Source organism: Schistocerca nitens, chromosome 10 (assembly GCF_023898315.1).
Source record: "Schistocerca nitens isolate TAMUIC-IGC-003100 chromosome 10, iqSchNite1.1, whole genome shotgun sequence".
In the NCBI taxonomy this organism is placed as follows: Eukaryota; Metazoa; Arthropoda; class Insecta; order Orthoptera; family Acrididae; genus Schistocerca; species Schistocerca nitens.
In genome coordinates, this window is record NC_064623.1 from 67144855 (window position 1) to 67169078 (window position 24224).

Below are 24224 nucleotides of genomic sequence, written 5' to 3' on the forward strand. Positions count from 1 at the left end.
TGAGTACCCATCAAGCTGTTGCAGTTCGCCTTTTCCTTTTCCACCTGACTTTTTCTCGCTGTGCCATTTATGTCCCTCCTCCGTCATTCGATGTCACCAGGGCAGGCTTCCTTCAGATTATTGGTCAGCTACCTCCCCCATTTCTGCTACTCGGTGACTTTAATGCGCATCATCCCCTTTACTCCATATACCGAGCGAGGTGGCGCAATGGTTAGCACACTGGACTCGCATTCGGGAGGACGACGGTTCAATCCTGTCTCCGGCCATCCTGATTTAGGTTTTCTGTGATTTCCCTAAATTGCTTCAGGCAAATGCCAGGATGGTTCCTTTGAAAGGGAACGGCCGATTTCATGCCCTCACCTGAGCTTGTGCTCCGTCTCTTAATGACCTCGTTGTCGACGGGACGTTAAACACTAATCTCCTCCTCCTCCTTTTTTCCCTACTCCATAGAGACTGATGACCTCACTGTCTGGTCTCCTCCCCCAAAGAACTCCCCACCCCATCATCCCCTATGGGGTTCTCCCAGGACCTGTTAGAGAGGCGCCCTCTTGGCTGACCTTCTTAACCAACTTAACCTCTTCTGCCTTAACGATGGAGCACTCACTTTCCTTTCCGACTTCTCGCACACATATTACCATTTGGACCTATCCTGCTTGTCTGTCCAGCTTGTCTGTCGTCTTGAGTGGTCCGTTCTTTCTGACACTTACTCTAGCAACCATTTCCCCTGTGCTACCCATTTGCTGACTCCTACCCCATCCATGTGCACGCCCAATGGCAGCTTACTAAGGCTGACTGGCAGCTTTACTCCTCCCTGGTGCAAGATTTCCCCAGTTGTGATGACCAGGTCGAATATCTCACAAAAGTTATCCTTACTGCTGCGGAACATTCCATTCCTCACACTTCCTCTTTACCAGGCCGTGTCCCAATTCCTTGCTGGACTGAGGCATGCCACGACACAATTCGCGTTGGAGACGTGCTTTCCTCGTTTTTAACCATCATCCTACGATGGAAAACTGCATTCATTATAAAGAGATACTTGCGAAGTGTTGTCATGTTCTTCAGGATAGCAAAAAAGCTATCTAGATTTCATTCACTAGTTCTTTTAACAGTTCCAGCCCTTCCTCTGTTATGTGGGCCAACTTCCGATGGCTCTCTGGAACCGAGATCCATTCGCCAATTTCCGTCCTGACAATAGCAGACGATGTTATTGTGGACCCTATTGCTATCTCCAACACCTTGGGCCACCATTTTGCGTCCTCCATTGGAAACAAGCAGAGGAGGCTCTGGTGATACTGTTCTCTTCTCAGAATTGTGAGTGCTACAATGCCACTTTTACTGTGAGGGAGCTAGATCATGCTCTCGGTTCATCCTGCTCCTCTGCCCCAGGGCCAGACGCTGTCAACATTCAGATGTTGCAGCAACTTTCTGTTGCGGACAAGCACTTTCTGTTTAATGCATACAACCACATCTGGGCAGAGGGCACATTTCCTGGACTTTGGCGTGAAGCCACCGTCATACCCATACCTAAGCCTGGTAAGGACACAAACCTACCTTCTAGCTATCACCGCATGTCTCTCACCAGCTGTGTTTGCGAGGTGATGGAACACATGATTCGTACCCAGCTTGTATGGTGGCTCGAGTTGCGCAATTTACTAATGAATACACAGTGTGGATTTAGAGCACCGTGTTCTGCAGTTGACCATCTCGTTACTCTATCCACCCATGTCATGAATGGTTTTCTGTAGAAATCCCAGACTGTGGCCATGTTTTTCAATTTGGAGAAGGCCTACAACACCTGCTGGAGAACTGGTATTCTCCATACTCTTTACATGTTGGGCTTCCGTGGCTGCATGCCCAGTTTCCTTCAGGAATTTTTAAAAGACCAAGTTTTCAAGGTGGTTATGGGTTGTGTCTTGTCAAATACTTTTATGCAAGAAAACGGTGCGTTTCAGGGTTCCGTCCTGTGCGTCGTCCTCTTTGCTACGCCATTAACCCTATAATGGCCTGTCTCCCACTGGGCATCTCTAGCTCCCTTTTTGTTGACGATTTTGCCATCTATTGCAGTTCTCCATGGACCTGTCTTACGGAGTGGCGTCTTCAGTGATGTCTTGATCATCTTTACTCCTGGAGCATCAACAGTGGCTTTCGTTTTTCCACAGACAAAACTGTCTGTATGAATTTTTGGCAGCGTAGATGGTTTCTCCCACCATCTTTACATCTTTGGCCTGCTGCCCTTCTGTTCATTGAAACTACAAAATTGCTGGGGCTCATGCTCGATAGGAAACTCTCTTGGTCCTCCCATGTGTCTGAAATGGCAGCCCGCTGTATGCCATTCGTCATTGTCCTACATGTCCTCAATGGTGCTTCCTGGGATGGTGATCGAACCACTCTCCTCCGTTTGTACTGGACGCTTGTTTGAATCTCGAATCGGGGGCTTTGTTTATTCATCTGCACGTCCATCACTCTTATGCCGTCTCAACACTGTCCACCATCGTGGCATCCATTTGGCCACGGGCACCTTTTACACTAGCCTGGTAGAGATTCTTTAAGCTGAAGCTGCTGAACTATCACTGTCCTACCACTGTGACTTTCTCCTCAGCAGGTATGCATGCCGTTTGTCTGCCATGCGTGGCCGCCCATCCTATGTCTCCTCCTTTGATGATTCCCTTGATCCCTTGGGGCACGTCCCTCTTCTCTGTTACCTTCTGGAGTCTGCTTTCGGCACTTGCTACGGCGACTTTACTTCACACTACCTGCGACTTTCCCGGTGGCTGTGAACCCTTCACCGCCTTGGCTTCATGAAGCGACCCATGTTAACCCTGGCCTAAGGACATTACTCTAGCCTCACTCTATCGCCTTCAGTTTCACGACCTTCACATGGAACTTCGTGATCATACCTTTGTGTACATTGTCAGCTCTCGGACTGACCATGGGTTGGGTGTGCCTTCGTCATTGGCACCCGTGTCGTTCGATATTGGCTTCCGGCACGTGGTTCAGTGTTTACAGCTGAGCTCTTCGCCCTGTATCAGGCCACAAGTATGTCCGGCGACACAGACTTTTCAATTGTTTCCTCTGCTGAGACTCACTCAGTCTCACGTCAGTAAATTCCTTCCCTCGAAAATTTGCGCTCTTCATACCTGCTCTGTGTTACCACAGATAACGTGTCACTGATGTCGTTTGTACTAAGATTGCAGTACATTTGCGATGCCTAGTTGCTTCCACTGCCTTAAGTGGAATGCCTAAGTTCTGAATAATGTTCACCAACCTGCAGTCTTTTGTAGTTTTTGTCCCCTGCACACTAAACAGCATGTAGATCGTGAGTCCATTGTCTTGAGGTTGTGATAAACTGTTAGCAAGGAACTGGTATTGTAAAAATAATTTAATTTTGAATTGGTTTGTTTAAACAGCATGCTATTCACTTTTTTGTCAGCAGAATACAAGAAACTGTGCAATTATAGTCCACTTTATGAGTCACAAATAATTTCCATTCTTCACACTTTCACAGAGAATAAGCAAAATAACAAAATGCAGTTTTATGTAATTACTATAAAACTAGTTCTTAACCACATCTCCAAAAATCCATAGGTTGCTAATTAAGTTCTTAGCCAATACTGATGGCGGCAGGCAACATGTCTGTCCTCTGAGACTCCCAATCAAGCTATCACATTTACAAAGCAGAGATTGCTAATTAAGTCTTAACTGATACCGAACATGGCGGGCATGTCTGTCCTCCAAAACTGCTGAACCAACACTGATTGTACAGCCGAACCTTTTCGCCCACCATCCAAGTTAGGTGTGACCCAAAGAACTCCAAAGTGCTTTGTCTGCCTTTTTATTTACGTTATTTATTATTCTGTTGGTAGTTAACACTTTTGAAATAATGGAATGATAGCCAGTTATTGAGAGATGCTTTTGTATGAAAGACAAGTAAATTGCCTGTTTAGTTTTTCTAATATTAATAACACAAGTTTACCATTTTGGCACTTTACTTCCAAATAAAGCAGCCAATTGCAGAGGACGGCCACAATGTAGGCGGTTCTCAGGATACCCATATTGAGCCAACACCCACTATTGCTACCTCACACCACATTACATCATCTTCTGACTGCTGGCTTCTCAACTGCTCTGAGGAGAGCTTTTTGTAGCTGAGTATGATGGCAGTAAAACCAGAAATATTACAGTGTGTAGATCAGACTGTCCAGACAGCACAGAAGAGATGTACAGAGCGTAAACACCACACGGACAATAAACGGTTGCTGTAGCAATATACTGCTCCTCTAATGGACATGTCACGAATTATGACAGCACCAAGTTTTTGGGACAGCCTGACACTTTCTGGGATTGAGCTAAAGAGGCCATACAGATGCAGCTCACAATGAGTTGATAAATAAAAGACAGCAGTTTTCAATTAAGCAAGGCCCAGGCACCAGCCTTGGAGACGGTCTGAGGACAGCAGCAGTGTATGTGAAAATCTCAGTGGGGACTGCGGATGCCAGACTGTGCCCTAGCAACACTCTTCAGTCACTATTGTGCCCAGTCATCACTTGCAGAAGGCCGGCTTGAGTTATCAGCATTGTCGGGGGCGGAGTTATAGGGAAGACTTCCTGACAAGAAGTTGGCTTGTCAAAATATTGCGCCTCCTGTATGGCGCCAACCTGCTGGATACCCAAGAAATACACTCGACCCTCGCTGAGCCAGCTCTCAATAGTTTGGCCTGTCAATACTCCGGCCCACAACAAGTCTCTAGTCACTCGAGCAGAAATGATGCGCACAACGCTGAATCATCGAGCACAACTTCATTGTTCGGTAATAACAGTGTTAAACACTGCACATGTATTCGAGATTATGGCTTTCTTACAATTCAGTATTTAAAATTTAGTTAAGTTGAACGAAGTTCTTCACAGAAAACCATTGCTGCTGAGTATAATGTTGGAGAGGTGTCTGTTCCTGATATCAAAAAGAAAGAAGCTGTCATTCAACAGTATGCGATCCATATGGAGAGTGAGTTGTGAAAACGGAAGGTTATGAGAAAGAGTGAGATTGAAGAACTGGACGCAGCTGTTTTTGTATGCTCCAACAACAACAACAACAACAACAACAACAACACAGTAAGGGAATTCTTTTCAGTGGCAAACAGTTGCATTTAACAAACAACTTGATGGCAGTAACTTGTTGACCGCAAGCGATAGCTGGCTATCAAACTGGAAGAAACAACAAAAAAGCATTTGCCAGCTTACAGTCACTGGGGAAAGGTGCTCAGATAATGGAGAAGATGCAAAAGAGTTTGTAAAGAAGATTCAGAAGATAATAGGGAAAGAAGAGTTAACTGCTGATGCTTTGTACGATGCTGATGAAACTCGTCTCTTCTACAAGATGCTTCCTTCAAAAATGTTAGCTGCCAAGGACAAGAAGGAAGCTTGTGATTGGGAAATTCCAACAGTCCCATTGTTTGCAATGCAGCTACAGAAATACACTACCAGTGCAATATCGAGCTGAGAAGAAAGCACGGATGGACAGAGAAATATTCTCTGAGTGGTTCCACAAATCGTTTGTACCAGGTATGTAAAAAGAGCTGAAGAAGAAAAGGTGTTCACTGGAAGCTATCTTTATAACTGACACTGCTCCCAGTCATCCTTTTGATGTGACTCTAGAGTCCCATCGATCAGACATCATTATTGACTTGTTCTTGTCTCCTTGCTGAACGAATGTGTAAAGGACACTACCGAGGCTATGTTGAAGGTATGGAAATTAGACAACTTACGTGATGTTTTCCAAACAGCAGCAGCATGGGATAAGTTGGAGAGTGCTACTATACTAAAGAGCTGGGGAAAAGTGTGGCCATCCATGGAAGCAGAGTTGGTGCCCCATTCTGGGTGACAGTAAAGAGCCACTCAGTTCTGCATCATCATCAGCTGCTGGCACTTTGTGAGTGAAGATGAGAAATAAACAGTCTTGAAAAAATGTAGCTAATTCTAGCCAGATTTCTGTAAAATAGTCAACTAATTCTGTCTTCAGATTCAAGGCCACATTCAATATTACACCTAGAAAATCCTTCAGTTCTTCCAATGAAACAACCCTCCACAAGTGCCACATTGAGCGTTTTGTAAGTGGAGTGACTTTCTGTATCTTTTCTTTAGCACTCATATTTATAGGATCCACAATTTCACTAGTAAGATTACCAATGTACGAAAAATACAGATTGCTGCTTACCATGAAGTTGACATGTTAAGTTGCAGAGAGGGACAACTAAAAGCACTTACACATTAGCTTTCGGCTACAGCCTTCGTCAGAAAATGATGCCCCCCCCCCCCCACACACACACACACACAGCTCATGCACACCAGTATTCTGGTCAGCTGCCAGAGACGGCAGTCATTTGTGCGTGAGATGTGCTTGCTGTGGCGCGCACGTGTGTGTGTGTGTGTGTGTGTGTGTGTGTGTGTGTGTGTGTGTGTGTGTGTTTCCTTTTCTCAGCACTTTGAGTTGTCAGATCTTCATTCTAAGTGCTGCCATGCAACTACCAAATTCCAACAAATTCAGTGGATGGAAATTGCAATAACGAAAACGTTTCGGATGTCATCTGACATTGGAGCCATAGTGGAAAATTGTAATGTCAGACCTAGTCTAACAGTGGATCAGAAGGGTTAAACAAAAGGCAGCATAATAGTTTGTTACTTATCTCCTGTTTGATGTTGCCTAACTGGATTGTAGTTTCCATTCTGGTACCAAGTTTTTCATAAATTCTGCATTCTGTAAGTGGAATTCATGGTTTTTCATTCCCACGCACTTCAGTTGATAGAAATTTCATCATTTATACCATTTATTTTTCGCAGATATAAGTTGTTAATTTTCTTGATGTGGAGCTTTAGATTACACACATAGTCTCATCAACTCTAGATCTGAACTGTTACAAACTCTCAACGCGAGAGATGGCCAAAGATATTTTTGAAATGCAGGTATAATAAAGCATAAAGATACACACTGAGTAATGTTTAACACTCATTTAGGTTTTAAGTTTGTATATACTTATTACAATCATTTGAATTTACAGAAATAAATTTTATAAAATCAGGTAACCTTTTAGAACATAACAGTTTCATGATGTGATTGAAACAAACATTAAAATTGGTGACAGACACAAGCACGCACACACACGCACACACACACACACACACACACACACACACACAGAAGCATTATTTGCACAAGTATTATGTCAACAAGGAATCTACAATGTTATAACGGCAAACTAGGTTACAGAAATGACTAAAAGACTTTATTGTGACAACTAATAATGAGTTCTGTATCAGACTCCTGAACACATTACACTTTAAAGTCTCTGAAATACAATTTGTTTAGTGCCAAATTTTTAGTGTTTTATTGCTGCAGACAAGTACACACAAATTTTGTCACGACAGCTTCAGTGACCGTGCGAACCGGGCGAAGCACGCGCGCACGCACCACGGCGACGACAGACCTTTCCCCTGCATGGAGTGCGGCCGCACCTTCGCCAACGGCAGCAACCTGGCGCGCCACCTGAAGGCGGCCCACCGTCACCGGCCGCCGATGCCGGCACTGCCGTCTCACTTCATCCCCGGTGCACTCCTGCTGCCACCTCTGCCGCCGCTGTCCCCGCCCCCACACCACCACCTCCTGGCGGAGGGTGTCGACGCGGGGCACCCTGGCACTGGGCGCAACGGAGGCGTCGTCTGTTAGGCTATCCGGCCGAGGGGCGAGCAGTCTCGTGTAGGTATGTTCAGGCTCACTTGTTTCTCCAGTTCATTTGCAGTAGGTACAGAATATTCGTTGTGCACCTAGAGCCAGAAATTATGAGGGTCGTTTAGTGAATGAACAGATAAATAGCTGTACAACAAAAGTGGCTTATTAAATTGATACAATTGTTTGTTGTAACAGCAATAGAAATTCCTGGCTGGAGCAATACATAAAATATGAGAAAGGTAACCACACGTGTGTAGCAGACTGAAACGTTGAGCACAGTAACGTTCATCAGAAAACAGCATTCAGACTAGCTTTCGAGCAGTAGCTATTTTTCCAGAAATTGTACTCACATTCACACAGGCTCCCAAACGTGCACTCGTGTGGTCAAGCAATCTCCAGCAATTTGTAAGCTCTCGTTCCGTCTTATTGAGAGACTCCCTATCCCCTCACTGAAGAATTCCTTGCCTCGAGCTTGAGGCCATTTTTGTATCGCTTTCTTCATTACCGAATCTGATGTCGTACAAAGCTTCTTTTATCGTAATGAACACACACAAGTCTGAAAGGGGCAAGGTGAAGGCTCTGACAGGTATGAGCTCCCAAGCCACTTTGCCACTAGTTTCCAAAATCAGCTACATCGTCGGAGGTCGATGTTTTCTCGAAGAAGTGCCACACCTTTTGTCTGCTATCCTAGACATTTCAATTTCCTATTTACTGTGGGCTTAACTTTGTTTCCAGTTGTACACAATTACTATATGCTGTTGACAGTGTGTTACTCCTCGAAAAATAACACCAAATCGACTCACGGGGCTCTAAAATAGATAGTGCCTGTCTGTGAAGGCCTCGATGAGACTCACCGTACTGGGAAAGCGAGTTCTTGTCACTGCAGACACACCATCCCAGGGTGGCCAATCTGTGTGGTAGGGATTTTTTGGTGTGGAAGGGATGGCAGCTTTCAAAATGTAGGTGCTGTTGGTGGGTTTAATGTGGGCAGAGGTGTGGATGGAGCCACCCAGAGGAAGGAGCCAACATCCTGGAAGGTGGCATACTGTGTTTAGTAGGACCAGCTGAAGTAGATGGGAGAAAAGGTGTTTAGCTTATGAAGGAATGAGGATAAGGTATTTTGGCCCGAAGTCCAGCTCTAGATGATATCATCAATGAACCAGGGGTTTGGGGTTTTGGGAGGCTAGGAAGGTGTCCTCTAGATGCCCCATAAAAAGGTTGGCACAGGAGGGTGCTATAAGGGTGTCCACGGCTGTGCGGTGGATTTGTTTGTATACCTTCCCTTCTCCCAAAGGAGAAGTAGTTGTGTGTTAGGATAAAAGTAGTTAGGTGTATGCGTCTGAAGGTCATTGGGAGAGGTAATGTTCAATAGCGACATCACCAACCGACAGTTTGCGTTGCCTCTGTGCTGTTACCTCTTCACATACCCTCACCCTAATTGTGACTTGCTCACTGTCAACACACCTACAGGTATACTCTGCTCCTCTCCTTTCCCCCCTCCCAATTTACCACCCCCTTTCAGCCCCACAGCCTGCCGACACTGTGCCTGGCGGCCTTGTCCTGCCACCATCTACTCTCTACTCCCTACACGCTCCAGCAGGCAGCAGTGACCTCTCTTCCACCATGCCTACCCTGCTATCCATCCCCCGCCCTCTTCCTTGACCCACTCCAGATTGTTGTATCCGTTTGATGTGACACAGTTGTGTTCTGGCCGGAGATAGAAGTAATGCGCTTTCGTGTGTGAGAATAGCAATCTGTCATTTTAATATTAAAATCTATCTTAGATTATTCTCTTGTTATAAGAAGAAAATCACTTTCTCAGTTCTTAATCACTTTGGTCCTTAAAGGGAATTTTTAATTATTGTAACAAAACAGACTTAGAAATTAAAAGAGCGTTAGCAAACATAGTCTAAAGTTATTCTTAAATGGATTACAAAAACCTTGACCACAACAAAATATTTATTTGTAATGGTAACCAGTTTGTCAGAATATTTGCACCTTCAGACCATTCACACCGTGGCGGTGGTGAATGTAGCAGGTGTTGTGGCTCCATGAACTTCAGCATCTAGACCACTGATTTTGTCCAAGAGATATATTCTCAAAAATTACTTAAGTTGTTTGTTTACTGTTTTGTAAAACATTGCACCAGCCACTCTGTAGCATCTCTGCGAGTGCTTATCTCAAGCGAGGAGTTAGTTGCTGTTTGTATGCAACTCAAAATCACCTGGAATACTGTCAACAATAGCAAGCGACTGTGAATAGTTGTATTGGGAGGGCTACTAAGACTTGTGTACTAAAGATGCCAAATGTACTTAAAGTAATGTCCTCTCCTGTGGATACTGTTTCCTCTACAGGAAGGGCAAGATTATCACTATTTGTCCACATGACTGTGAATGGCATGTCAATGATAGATCTAGGTGCGCTGTATAGCTTGGGTGGAAGAACTTAGGATACTGTACCCATCTTCCTAACCCACAAGTTTGAGGTGCCGTCTTCCGCTGAAACTGAGACAGCGGGCCTAACTGGCTAACTACATATGTCAGGAAATCTGCAGTGTCTTGTGTCGAGGAGACACAAATGAAAAAGGATAGGTGTCTATTAATTGTCAGCAGTTCGAATGTATGGTGATATCGGTACCTTTCAGGGTAATGGCTGCCAGGGATAGAAAGGAACACTGAGTAAACTCTGAGTGTACACTTGGAGGCTCCAGTCAACATTTTCAATAGGCTATTGGGGTAATAGGCTGCAACCAGCTGCAGATCATGGGGTACATTGGAACAAATGATGCCTCTGGGCTTAGAAGTCATGTTGGATCACTCCTTTCTTGTTGATGAATTTCAAAAAAGAGCACTACATGCAGTGTTGTCCTCAGGACTGATTCAGGCATATGAGAGGAAATTTCACAGCAGCAGAGTAGGGGACACAGAGGTAGACAGAATAAAAAGTGGAAACGTCAGAGAGACAATAAAATAATTATGATAGAATCAGAGAGGCTTAAGTGGTATGAAACATAAAGAGACAGATACATGATAGAATATTGAGAAAGAGGCTCAAATTGAGGCTCCAAAGCCATCAGACTGGATGGAGAGTATTTGGAGCAGAGAAGAGTGATGGAACAGGGTGGTCAGAGGACAAGGGGATACAAAGAGGCTTACGTGCAAAGCAGACCTGGTCAGACTGTCCCTCGCTGTGAGGAATTTTTCTGGCTCCTGAGAGTGACAGAATGACATGCAGGAAGCTTCTGCGAAGTTTGGACAGTAGGGAAGAGGTATTGTCAGAAGGGAAGCTGCAGACATGGGTTAAGAATCGTGCTCGGGTAGCTAAGTCAGTAAGGGCATTGCACATGACTGGTGACATCCTGGGTTCCAGTGTTGGCATGCCAGGTTAATTTCAAATGGATGCCGTCAGTCTGTCAGCCGACTATTACTGACAGTGGTGACACGAGACTAGCTCCTATTGTCAGAACAGTGCACGGTTGAATGTTGTTTATGGTACTTTGTCAGCATTAAGTGGCTAATTTATTAGCAAGCAGCTTGCCAAATCTGAACAAGTCCCATTTCAGTGTTCTGTCAGTGCCAATTCGCTGCCACTGCTGACTCACCACGTAGTTTGTGCGACGCTCATGTTCTATGAAGTTTGTGTCGGTAAGTCTCGCTGACATCACGAGCGGCACTTTGGTGAAGTCTTTCACAGAGGCCGCTATGACAAACTCTCTCTGTGATGGTCGCCAGTTATTTTTTCGCAACTGGTCCGAATGTCCCTGCACGAACTGTCATATGAACGGAAGCACAGATCTTTCTCACCCTGGCGAGCTTCTGTTGGTAAAATGTTTTCACTCAGATGGACAGTCACAATGGACTTAAAAAAAATGACTCTTTCCTCTAACCATAGTTACTGCAGCAAACACTGAGTAAGTTTCTTCAAATGGAACTGTAGAGCATTTTTTGGCTCCAGTATAGCAATTTGAAATGCGACTGATTCATTCCTACAATTATTCCACAGGTAAGATAAGAATTTAGGGTGCTATATCTGTTATTCATACAGCAGATCTTATGATGCACAACATCGAAACTATGAATGTGCCTGATATTCCTCTAGGAGGTAAAAGAGTAGGCAAAAAAATCAAAAAACTTCTTCTAAAGTTTCAGAGAGGCCACATTTGGAAAAACAGTTGAATTGTAGAATCATCCGGAGACATAAAAGATACAATTTGTTATCAGTCAATCATAGAGACATGCAAAAACCTAATTCAGTATTCAGTTTATTAACCATTGACCACTTACAGCGGAATAGGTCTGAACGTCAAATATACAATTAACAATGACTTTACTGTAAAGTTTTTACAATTTAATTCCTTTCCTTTTAGGAATATTCTTATTTCAATATGCCATAGGAAATGTGTGACTGAAAGAGGCCAAAATATACCACCTTTAGATACTCATCAGTGACTACATCTGTCAGTCTCCCAATGAGATAACACACCCTTGCTATTTTCTTGCAGATATGGCTAATGTGTACCTCCCAGTTTAATTTTGAATCAATGTGGAATCCTAACAATTTTATTGATTTGCTTTCAACAGCTGTAGTTAAACCCAGAATTAGTTCTTGTGTTTTATCAGGATTACACAGGAGTTCATTAGAAGAAAACCAATCCATTACTAGTTCTAGTTTTTCCTGTGTTACCTGATGCAGTTCTGTTGTGTCATGGTGTGTATTGAGCAATGTTGTATCATCTGCATAACACACAATTGAATTTGCTCCTACATGGTAAGGTAAGTCATTAATTGCAATGATGAACAGAAAAGGACCTAGGACCGAGCCCTGAGGCACTCCAGTCCGAACTTCCTTCAGTGAGGAGGATCTATTTTTAATTGATACAAACTGTCTCCTGTTACTTAAGTATGATTCGATTACATCCAAAGATGGTTTGTGTATGCCATAAAATTCCAGTTTTGCAAGTAGGGTGTTAGATGGTATGCAGTCGAAGGCTTTGCTAAGATCACAAAGTACGACTGATACTAGATCCTTATTTTTGAATGCCGTTAACACCTGGTTAACAACTTCAGTGACAGCAGTAGTGGTACTTTAGCCATGTTGATACGCAAACTGTCTGTTGGAGAGGAGATCATGCTTATCAAAATAGGTATTTAGTTGACTGTTCATTACATATTCAAAAACTTTAGAGAAAATTGGGACAATAGAAACTGGTCGATAGTTTTGGGGCAGATGCTTATCTCCATTTTTAAAGACTGGTATCACTTTAGCAGTTTTGAGTGCATCTGGGAAAACTCCAGATTCTAAACACACATTGAAAATGAAAGAAAGAGGTTGACAGATAAGGTGTATTATTTTTTTCATTGCATAGTTAGAAAACCAATAACAGTCCATACTTTTGGAGTTGGTGAACCTTGCCACAGCTTTTACAATATCCTCTGGGGTGACAACATTCCAGTGGAAAGTATACATCCTATGGGGCACAGCACCAAGATGATCTAGTGCACAAGTGCCATTTTGCTTGATTTTGTTTTTCAGCTCGCTCACTGAGGTTAGGAAGTAATTATTTACTTCTTCTGGGACCAGCATTGCATCTTGTGTATGGGTTTGTGAATTATATTGGTTGATGATATCCCATGCTGCTTTACATTTGTTGGGAGCACTTTCAATGTAATGTTCACATGCTTGTTTTTTGGCCAAGGACAGTTTGTCTTTGTAGATTTTTTTACATTTTAGATAAGCTCTATAGGAAGTATTATCTAGCTCAGGTTCTTGTTTACAAGAATTTTTATATATTCTGTACAGTCTGAGCATCTCCTCCCTAGTGAGAGCTAGCTCATCTGTATACCATTTTAGCTGTTTGTTTGTCTGTTTATGCTTAGGGTTACTTTTGATTAATGGTGAGCAGGAGTACCATAAACCTATGAGTATTTCCAGGAAGTTGTTAAACACCATTTCACCAGCACCCTTCTCAGGTTGTGTGTTGTATACAAATTCCCGGTTAACATCAGATATTCTGTCAATAAATAAATTAATATATTCATCTTTCTGCCCTCTTACCCATGTGGCATTAGACTTGACTCTGACTGATTTAGGCAACTGATCACAGGAGAATGTTAAAATCAATGGTTCATGATCAGCTAGGGCTCCACTGGCAAGTCTGACGTCATACATATCTCTAGAAAAATTTACTATAATATTATCTAAGCACGCCTTATCCCGTGTTGGTGTGTAATTTGTACATTGTAAATTTAGTGATCTTAAGATATTAAAAAACGTTCTAGTAACATGTTCATCACTGTTGGTCATTTCAATGTTGAAATCGCCACAGATAATTAGTTTTATGTTAGATTTTAGTATTTTCCTCATAAGCAGCTCAAATCTTTCGAAAAATGTATTTACATCTCCTCCTGGTGATCTATATAAGCTAACAATTATAGTATTCTCTACGTTTAGTCTTATACAGCTAAATTCTCCATCTAGTTCTGCACAGTAAGAGCTAACATCTATTTTAGTAAACATTATACTATCTTTAACAAATATTAGGACACCTCCATTCTTTCTTTGACTTCTGCACATAATGTCTACAACAGCATACCCTTGAGGAACAATGTTCTGAGATACAAACAACATCAACATTTTCAATACTGCAAAAATGTTCTAATTGTAATACTTTGTTCCTAATGCAGCGAATGTTCGTTTGCATCACAGTAACAGATTTATCTTTATTGTTTATTGTCTGTGAACACTCTCTCATTTGAATGTCGCTTTTAGCACCTAGTTCAAGTACAGGAGGTTTATTACCCGCCGATTGACAGACTTTTATACTAAAAAATGGCGTACATTCCAGGTATTACTCAAACCGCTACTTTCGTAGATTGTTTTATTCTGTGTGAGTCTTTCTTTAATTATTTCATTGACACGTTCGCACACAAACTTTTTCCCTTCATAGTTTAGGTGGTGCCCATGTCTGGTGTGAAGGTTACGCCGCAGTTTACTTACATCGACCACAGCACAATTTGCATATTCAGAGCACAGTTTCTTTATTTTAATATTCGTTCTTCGAATTTCTTTATTAACGCACGAACTATAGATTAGATCGTGCCTATGAGGCACTGTAGCAACAACTATAGTCCTTGATTTATTTTTTTCTAGAAAGTTCTGAAACGCTTTTACGCAGACCTCTGCTTCATTTTTCACAACATCATTTGATCCCGTTATGCATACGACAAAGTCATTTTCTTGCGTGGATTTTGTTTGAATGCAAGGGTCTAAAACGTGTTTAGTTCCCGCTCCAGGTTTAACAACACTGGTCACTGCTAAGTCTCGATTTATTTCTCGAAACATACTTGATAAATTCCTGCCATGGCTGTCTGTTAGAAAAAGCATACTGTTCTTTTTACCTGTTGTTCCCCGTTTATCAACATTTTTCCCAGAGTGATTATTCGTTTTCAGCGCATTGTCTTTTGAATGGTCTGGCTCATTTACACTGTCTTTAACACCGTCACTGGACTGCAGAACACCGTATTTGTTTTTATCCGTAAATGTAACTGCTGTTGCAAAGTTTGTTTTGATTTTTCCAGCTAAATTCCTACTTTTGTGTGTCACTTCTTTCCACTCGGACGATTTGTGCCTTTTGTCAGGTGCCACTTTGCTTGATTTGTTCTTTGACCGTAGTTCCCGATTTTCATTCTTGAGTGTGGTGATTTCCCTTCTTAAAGTGTTGACTAAGAATTGTAGACCTGAAACTCGTTCTCTTAAATTTGTTATTTCGACGTTACAATTCTCGCGAACTCCCTTTTTTAGCACATAACTGTAGCTTTTTCTCGTATTAGAGTTACACACTTCTACACTCGCGGCCATGGTCACTATGGTTCATATGCATGGGTAACACTCAGTTTCAGGTAATACAAAAAGGTAGGTGATATGGAACAATGCTCAAACAGCAGCATCCATTCTTACACAAGGTTGAGTCAACTGAAAGGCTTGAATTGGAGACTTTGAAGGTTCTGCAACAGGCCAGACCGTCATTTCTTAAAAGAATGCAGAAGGTGGGAGAACCTCTAAATGGATCAGGGGTGCGCTGCACATTGGGTATCTGGGTAGCTGAATGTGCAAAGGGAATGCTCAAAGGGTATTAGATTAGGCGACATACTGTCCAAGCCAAAAAACAACAGCTGTACGAGAACATAAAGTATTAACAAATAAATTTTCTCCCCACACCCGAAACAAATTAAAATCCTTGTGATCAACTTACGAAGCATTTGCAACCAAGTTACAGAGTTTGAAACAGTTCTAAAAAGCAGAAGAGAGCATATTATACCAGGAAAGAAAGCTGGCTGAAATCTGAAATTGACAGCAGTGAGATTTTTGGAGTAAATCTAAGTGTGTATCGAAATGAGAGGCTAATATGGTGACGGAAATGCTAATACATGGTACAGTGAAAAGTACCATTTGATTTGAAACGCCACAGTTTGTAGTGTGTGGACATAGAGGTGGTTTTGTGAAATGGGTCAAGCTCTTACTGTCTTTCATAAATTTTGTTCGTGGCACAGGTATTCTGAAAGTTCTGTAATTCGCTATTGGCACCAGAGCTTTTTCAAATCTGGTTGTTGCTTATGACAAACAAAATTAATAACTCACCCTTCTGTGTGTGATACAACTATTCAAAAATATGAAGTAGTAATACTACAAAATATAATTCCCCCCCCCCTCCCCCCCTCCCCCCCCCCCTCCCGAAAGTGAAGTCCTATGAGTAACCAGTTGGCAAGAAATATGCAAACGTATGTCAAAACTAAGCTGAAATGTAAGAGCACAAAGCCAGGAGGTATTGGGGCGGGGAGTATTTAATAAGCTTGCACCTCTTGCAGCTTTCATTGTTAGCAGCATGTTGCAGTGCTTTTCTGTCCACAGTCACGTGCCTTTTTATATTCCCTGTAACTGAGTGTTACCCATGCATTAGGTTTTCGAATGTCACTCTTCGATTGACTGATAACAATAAATTGTATCTGTTACATGTCTAAATGATTCTAGGATTCAGTTGTTTTCCCAAATATGGCCTCTTTGCAACATCTGAAGCAATTTTTTGATTGTTTTGTCGACTCTTTACTTCCTCAATTACAGATATAGCACAATGTTAAATGCTTTTTAAGCCCTGAATTCTTGTCCTATTTGTGGAATAGTTGTTGGACTGAATCAGTTGCATTTAAAATTGTTATACCGGAGCCAAAAAATGCTCTATAATTCTGTTTGAAGAATTTTCTCAATGTGTTATATTGCTGCAGTAACTACAGTTACAGGAGAGTATCATTCATGATTTTTTAAAAGTCTATTGTGAGTGTCCATCTGAGCGAAAACATGTTACTAACAGAAGCTGGTTGAGGCGAGAAAAACGTGCACTCCCTCTCATATATGACAGTTCGTGCAGGGAGACTTGGACCAATTTTGAAAAATTGTCCAGTGACCATGGCAGAGACAGTTTGTCATAGCGGCCTCTATGAAAGATATCACTGACTCCCTGCTCGTGGCATCAGTGAGACATACTGACATGTACCTCATAGAGTATGAGCATCACACAAATCTCTGGCTATACGGCAGATCAGCAGTGGCAGAACTCTGAAACGAGACTCGTTCAGATTTGGCAAGGTGCTTACTTACAAAATGGCCACTTAATACTCACAGAGTACCAAAATAGGTAAACGACATTCAACCGTGCACTGTTCTGGCAATAGGAGCTTGTGTTCGTGTCTGGTGTGTTGGTAATAGTTGGCCAACAGACTAATGTCACCCGTTTGAAAGTAACCTGACAGATTAAAGCTGTGTGGTGGGCCAACACTGGAACACAGGAAGTCACTTATCATGAGCAATGCTCTTATTGACTTAGCTACCTGGGCACAACTCACATCACGCCTCTGCATCTTCACTCCTGACAGTATCTCTCCCCTACAGTCCACCTCTGCATCTTCACTCCTGACAGTATCTCTCCCCTACAGTCCAAACTTCACAGAAGCTCTCCTGTATGCCATTCTAGACTAGCACTCTTGGGAGATAGAAAGATTCGTCACAGCGAGGTACAATCTGCAGGCACTTGCCAGGTCTACTTTGCATGTAAGCCTCTCTGTTTTCCTCTGTCCTCCCACCACCCTGTTCCAACACTCTCCTCTTCTTCAAATACTCTCCTCCCAGTCTTATGGCTTCGGTACCTCAATTTAAGCCTCTTTCTCGATATTCTATCACGTATATGTCTCTTTCGTTTCATACCACTTAAGCTTTTCTGATTCTATCATAATAATCTCTCTGATCTTTCCACTTTTTACTCTCTCTCTCTCTGTGTCTTCTACTTTGCTTCTGTGAGATTTACTGTCATACACCTGAATCTCACTTAGATCCCTTTTCTCCATTTCCCAGGTTCCAGAAACATGCAGCAGGATAGGCACACGGTAGATTAGAAACGTTGTTGCCTCACTCCCCTGTGGAGCACTTTTTTTCTGCACTGGAGTTCTGACACTTTCCTCAGTAGTACTGATGCTGCTCATCCCCCTCTGTTGTTAACTTCCTTACCGTTTTTCCCACTACGTTTCCAAGGTACCAGAACCTTTTTACTTTATCCAGCTGTTCCACCAGGGCAGCCCTGTCCCCCCCTTCCTACCACGATCGTGGTCACTCTTCCCCACATTACATTTTGTACTACACGATCTGATCGCCTTGACCCTCGTATCTAGTTGCCGGTGAGCTCGATCTTCTGTATTCCCCCAGATTGTTAGGTCTTTGGCAGTGCCATTAATTTACCATTGGCATCTCCAACTCTTTCTGCTTGCTCATTCATTGTGTCATCTGTATTGAACACAAGAAACCAAGGTGAAAGTGAACTTCCTCATTTTAAATTCCTTTCCAGGTTTACCCAATTTGCCAACTCATCTCCTTGTAGACTGTACTTCTGTGGTGTTATGATCGAAGATATGAAGTTTGTAAATGAGTCCATGATCAAGTTATGGCACTTTACTTCTGAAAGTCCATATCGATCTCGTAAATTTGACAATTTACAATTACCAGTTTCAGCTACTGCCATCTTCAGATATGTTGCAAATAGAAAAACACTAGTTCAAACAACTAAGTTCAATTAACTGAAGCAAAATCTATAATGAACTTAGTGATACATAAGAAAATTAAAAGATGCATACCAGCCGCACGTACTGTATCTGTGGTGTCACCGCCAGACACCACACTTGCTAGGTGGTAGCTTTTAAATCGGCTGCGGTCCGTTAGTATACGTCGGACTCGCCTGTCGCCACTATCAGCGATTGCAGACTGAGCACCGCCACACGGCAGGTCTAGTCTAGAGAGACTCCCTAGCACTCGCCCCAGTTGTACAGCCGACTTTGCTAGCGACGGTTCACTGACTACAGACACTCTCATTTGCAGAGACGACAGTTTAGCATAGCCTTCAGCTACGTCATTTGCTATGACCTAGCAAGGTGCCATATTCAGTTACTATAATTACTATCTTCAAGAATGTATTCTGAACAGATAATATTGTGAATCGTGTACCATCAAGAGCGACGTTCATCATTAATGGATTAAAGTTAAGTATCAAACTAATTACGTCCGCTTTCTGAATTCTCATTCCTTGTCATGTTCCAGACCTCACGTCAGTATAGTCCTTCCCTCCTCACGCCAGCCTGCATGAGCTAAAACGCGTGCATTTCGGCCTCCACTCGTAACACGGTGTTGGCTCTTCTGCTAACACAAAAGTATCAATGTTAAAAACTATGAATATAGGTGCTGGTGATGGCCTGGATGCATTCAGTATTTATACAGAAAACTGAGGCCAGCAGAGGGCACTACAGCTAGGGTACATAGGTAACCAGTATTGTAAATTTAGTATGTAGTTAAAATGCATGTATATATAGTCATTAATTAAGATTACTTCACATGGCAAAATGGGCATCTGACAATAAAACATGAACTGACATACCAAATGGCAGAGCCATTGGGATTACCCTGTGAATGTGTTATTGACTATTGAAATTTCAGTTGCTAGTCACTGTTTTGTTAATCACTGTGCACTTACAGTGATGTTTAATTGTTTTGTCATGCTGAAAGGCTTCAATTTATAGATCTGATTTTAAACTTTTATTCTGACTTTTACACAGTTGTGTGTTATTTACTTTGCCACGCTAGTAGCTTCCCATTATTATTTACACATTTTATGCTGATTTTAAGTATATATCTAATTCCGTATATTGTACCTCAGTTAAAGTTTTATTGTCAGATGCTCATTTTACCACATAAAGTAATTTTAATTAATGACTATGTACTCTCCATTTTAATTATCAGATTTACAATACTAGTTAGTCATTTACGCTATCTATAGCACTCTCTGCTACCCTCAGTTATTTGTATAAATACTCGATGCATCCAGGCCATCGCCAATACTTACTATGTACCTAAACATATAGTTGTTGATATTGATACCTACATCAGAATATTTTATGGTATGTATGGTTGGTATGCATGACTGTTAATCATGTAAATATTTTTTATTGTATCACTGTGTCCATTAAAGACTTTGCTTCAGCTAATTGAACTTGGTCTGTTAAACCAGTGTTTCCTGTTCGTAACAGATCTGAAGATGGCTGTAGCCAAAACTGGTAATTGTGAATTGTAAAATTTGTGTGATCAAGACAAACCTTTACAAATCAAGTACATCTATTACATCCTGCCAACTGCATACTTTTGCACAGATTTATTGTCCAGGGCTTCCCGTACCTTACCACAGCACACACTGCTGTACATCACAAGATCTGATAAGGCCGTCAGCAAATCTCGCCCATACTTGTAATGTTCCTCTCGTAGCCATCTCACAGCAACAACAGGACTTGTTGTTTATCTTCTGCACCCAATGTTACACTGGAAGAAATGGTACTGCAGAGATATAGTGTACCCTCAGCTGAAGAGATGGGTGGGGGTAGGGGGGGGGGGAGGAGGAGGGGACTGTTACTATGATCAATCCACCACATTGTAGTGGAGAGCATAACATGTTGCTTTGAAACTTGCTGACATTCTGAAGTGGTGTTTCGGACTAGGAGTGAAACACGGGATATTCGTTTCGTGGTTGAAACTATTAGGGTAAGAGGTGTGGGAGAACTTCTGTGAAGTTTGGAAAACAGGAAAAAGGTATTGATGGAATTGTGGGGATGAGGGGTGAGTTCTGGGAGCCATGGTTGGATAGCTTGGGCCCACTAGGTACAGCTTAGACATCAACATCAGAGGTGCACGAGCAGGGGGATCGGCGTCAGCTGTCAGGAGAGGCGGTACCTGAACATGCAAAAAAAAAAAAGTTCTTGGTGGGAGTAACATCCCAGCCATTTGAAATAAGAAGTTGTGTTTAGATGAGGAGACATGTTAACCTTTCAACTGTAATTTAAGTGTAATTGTGGGGATTTGGAATTTGGTACTTGAAAATCACAAAACTGCACCAGTAATTCCAGGATGGAAATCTAATGGAATTAAGGCAAACTTGTCCATCTGTTGCAGACGATTTTGCAGTACTTTCTAAAAATTTGACAGAAGTAGTTACTCAAAAAAATCTTCTGGAAACAGAAAGACTAAGAGAACTGTTCTCACAAGGGTACATCACCAACTCAACCTCATATTTTGAGGAGAAATAGGCACATTTGCAAGATATCAGCCTCAGAAATTTACCTAGCGTGAAAACCTTGGCCATAAGCATCGTATTATGAAGTTGTGATCTTCTGAATGTACGACTCTTAAACAGGTACACACACTCTTCGTTTGTCACTCACTCCATCTCACTGCAGTCACCTAACACCTGAGCACAAAGTACTCTATGGTGGAGTGAGTGAGAGGTTTGTGTTCGTAATTTTGGTGAGCTGACAAGCAGTACTGCGGCAGTGTGTGGAGCACGTCGAGCAGAAGATATTGCAGTTTCCGTGATGACAGTTCTGCCATGTGGATTGAGATATTGTCAACCATGAGACATATTTGGCGTCCGTGTGTTCGAGGGTTTAGTCTGTAGTTTTACTGACGCAGCAGGACTTCTGAGCATCAGTGTTGATTTCTACTGGAATAACGACATCCTTCAAATGCAGTCTCTTCTTTATAAGCAGTTGTGTGCGCCAGTATTTTGGCTTTTTTTTCCTCCAATATGCTCAGTATCAAGGCGGGTAGACTGGTGACCAGTGAGATCACATTGAACATCCAGTAAAATACTGTTTTGACAAAGGTACTGTAATGTGCTGTGCTCGTTGTGTCAAAGTGTGTGATTTCTAACCTGAAGCTGTAATGTTTAAAAGCTCTACATGCAGGAGGTACTTCATTAGTCACTGTCCTCACCCATCCAGCCCTCTTCCCTGCTCCCATTCCAGCACTACACAACCATCATTCCGCCATCACACTCAGTCTTTTTACTTCTCTCCTTTTCCGCTATCCTCCCCCCTCCCCCCCTGACCCCCTCCCACCACTCCACACCTCTCCCCTCTCTCCCCTGCCATCTGTGTAACCTGCAGCACTACACTGTCTGTGACCCCTACCATATTATCCCTTGCCCTCCCCACCCCAGCCTCCTCCTTACTCCCACCCAGTCGCCACTCCCATCATGCACTGGTGCTGCTGCTCGCAGTGTTCAGTTGCCTGAGACTGCAGTTTGCAGTTTGTGTGTGTGTGTGTGTGTGTGTGTGGGTGTGTGTGTGTGTGTGTGTCAGTCTATTTCTATTTTTGACAAAGGCCTTACCAGCCAAAAGCTTCATTTATTTGTGACAGTCTTTTTGTTGTGCCTACCTGTGACTCAGTATCCCCACTATACGGTGAGCGGCAACTTTCCTTTAGAGATAAGAGAGAGTGAGTGAGAGACAGAGAGAGAGAGAGAGAGAGAGAGAGAGAGAGAGAGAGAGAGAGAGAGAGAGTGAGTGAGAGCTCTTGCTTTGCTTTCTGCTGCTGTCTGTCTCACACAGAGGTGGGCAAAACCGAACCAGTGTGACTGGACTACTGGAGCACTTCACCACCCTAATGGAAGCCACTAACTGTAGGGTCAGATGTCAATTCGTTTCCAGTAATGTTGCAGTAGAACACTCGACAGAATTTCACAGTCAAATCTCGACTTACCCTATGAGCGGAAGTGCACCTTGCTCCTTAGAACACTGAATTTTTGTGAAATGATGTAGGCCTATGTTGTTATTGTGTATTACTTTCAGTTTTCCACTAGACAGTGAAGTTGCAAAGGGCTGTTACACCTGTGTCAAATTCTTGTATTAGAGGGGTGTTACCTCGGGTGTCTTCACATCATAAAATAATACTGTCTTACATTAGCAGTTACGTTCTGTGCTACATTTGTAATCAAAATAGGGGAAGACACTCGGCTATTGCCAAACAAATATTATGTCTAAAAAACAGAAGTACTTGCTGTATTTCTGGCACTGGAGTGGATGAACTGTCAAGCTGGCCAAACTGACATTTTTGAGCTCTTGACACAATTTTGGTTACCTTGTGCACTTCTCCTTTTGTAGTATTCTCACTGATTTGTTACAATCCTATATTGACCTAATTTCAGTTTTGCATGTAATCTAGTTTGAACAAATTTATATTATTTATGTTTAGGCAAAATATCTGTGCCAGTTTTAACGCCAGCCAAATTGTGACAATATCCTTTGCTCAAAAGTTCAAATTTTTGCTTTTGCAGTGGTGCTTTTGCCAGAGGAATGTCTGTTTTGGAGGACAAAAATAAACCGCATGTGCTGCTGTCGACTGTGGAATGGAAAGAGTTTTGTTTTCACTGAAGGCGCTGCAGCCAGGAGGTCGTTGAGATGTCTACATCAGTTAACCGAATACGTCGGTACGACAGTATTAGTCTCTCGTTGTTGAGGAGAATTTGTCAGGTATAGGTGATTACTTAATTAACTGGTACCTTCCTCTTAAGTGCCCCAATGGCAGAAAGGTACTGAAACTGAACATTGTCTTCGTGCTTGAAGTGTACTCTGTTGTATATTTTATGTGTTGGCAGTGTAATTGTGAAGAGCTTTGTTTTGTTACAGAACGTTACTGTATAGAGGAAGTGGACTCACTCCATTTGTAGTCGTTCATGTTCTTTGCAAATGTAAGGTTGTTCAGTCCCTCATAATTGTGTACCTAGGTGAATCGTTTGTTCTTCCATGTGTGTCTGCACTGACAGTGATAAAATCTGTATGGAGCTAGAATAGTATTTTTGTCAAATGTAACACAGGATACCTCTAATGCAAAGCTCTATTATGTTGCTGTACTTAGACCTCGTAAAGTACTATTTATTCCATAACAGATCAGTTTGTACGAGGTGGAAGTGACAAACTGAAGTTCACTATAGTGAAGTTTGAATATTTTGTAACAAATCATTTGTTCCCAGAATGAGAATTTCACTCTGCAGCGGAGTGTGCGCTGATATGAAACTTCCTGGCAGATTAAAACTGTGTGCCCGACCGAGACTTGAACTCGGGACCTTTGCCTATCGCGGACAAGTGCTC

The 24224-nt window shown here is 42.4% G+C and overlaps 1 protein-coding gene across 1 annotated transcript in view; it reads left to right on the plus strand.

Annotated features, from left to right (window-relative positions):
* Positions 1-23705, plus strand: part of LOC126209874 (zinc finger protein 628-like) — a 146709-nt gene extending 123004 nt beyond the window's left edge. Inside the window, exons 9-10 of the mRNA XM_049938998.1 lie at positions 7419-7750; positions 23411-23705. Coding sequence (XP_049794955.1) covers positions 7419-7716 — 298 coding nt within the window. The 3' untranslated portion in view covers positions 7717-7750; positions 23411-23705. The remainder of the gene's footprint in view (positions 1-7418; positions 7751-23410) is intronic.
* Positions 23706-24224: the final 519 nt, after the last annotated feature.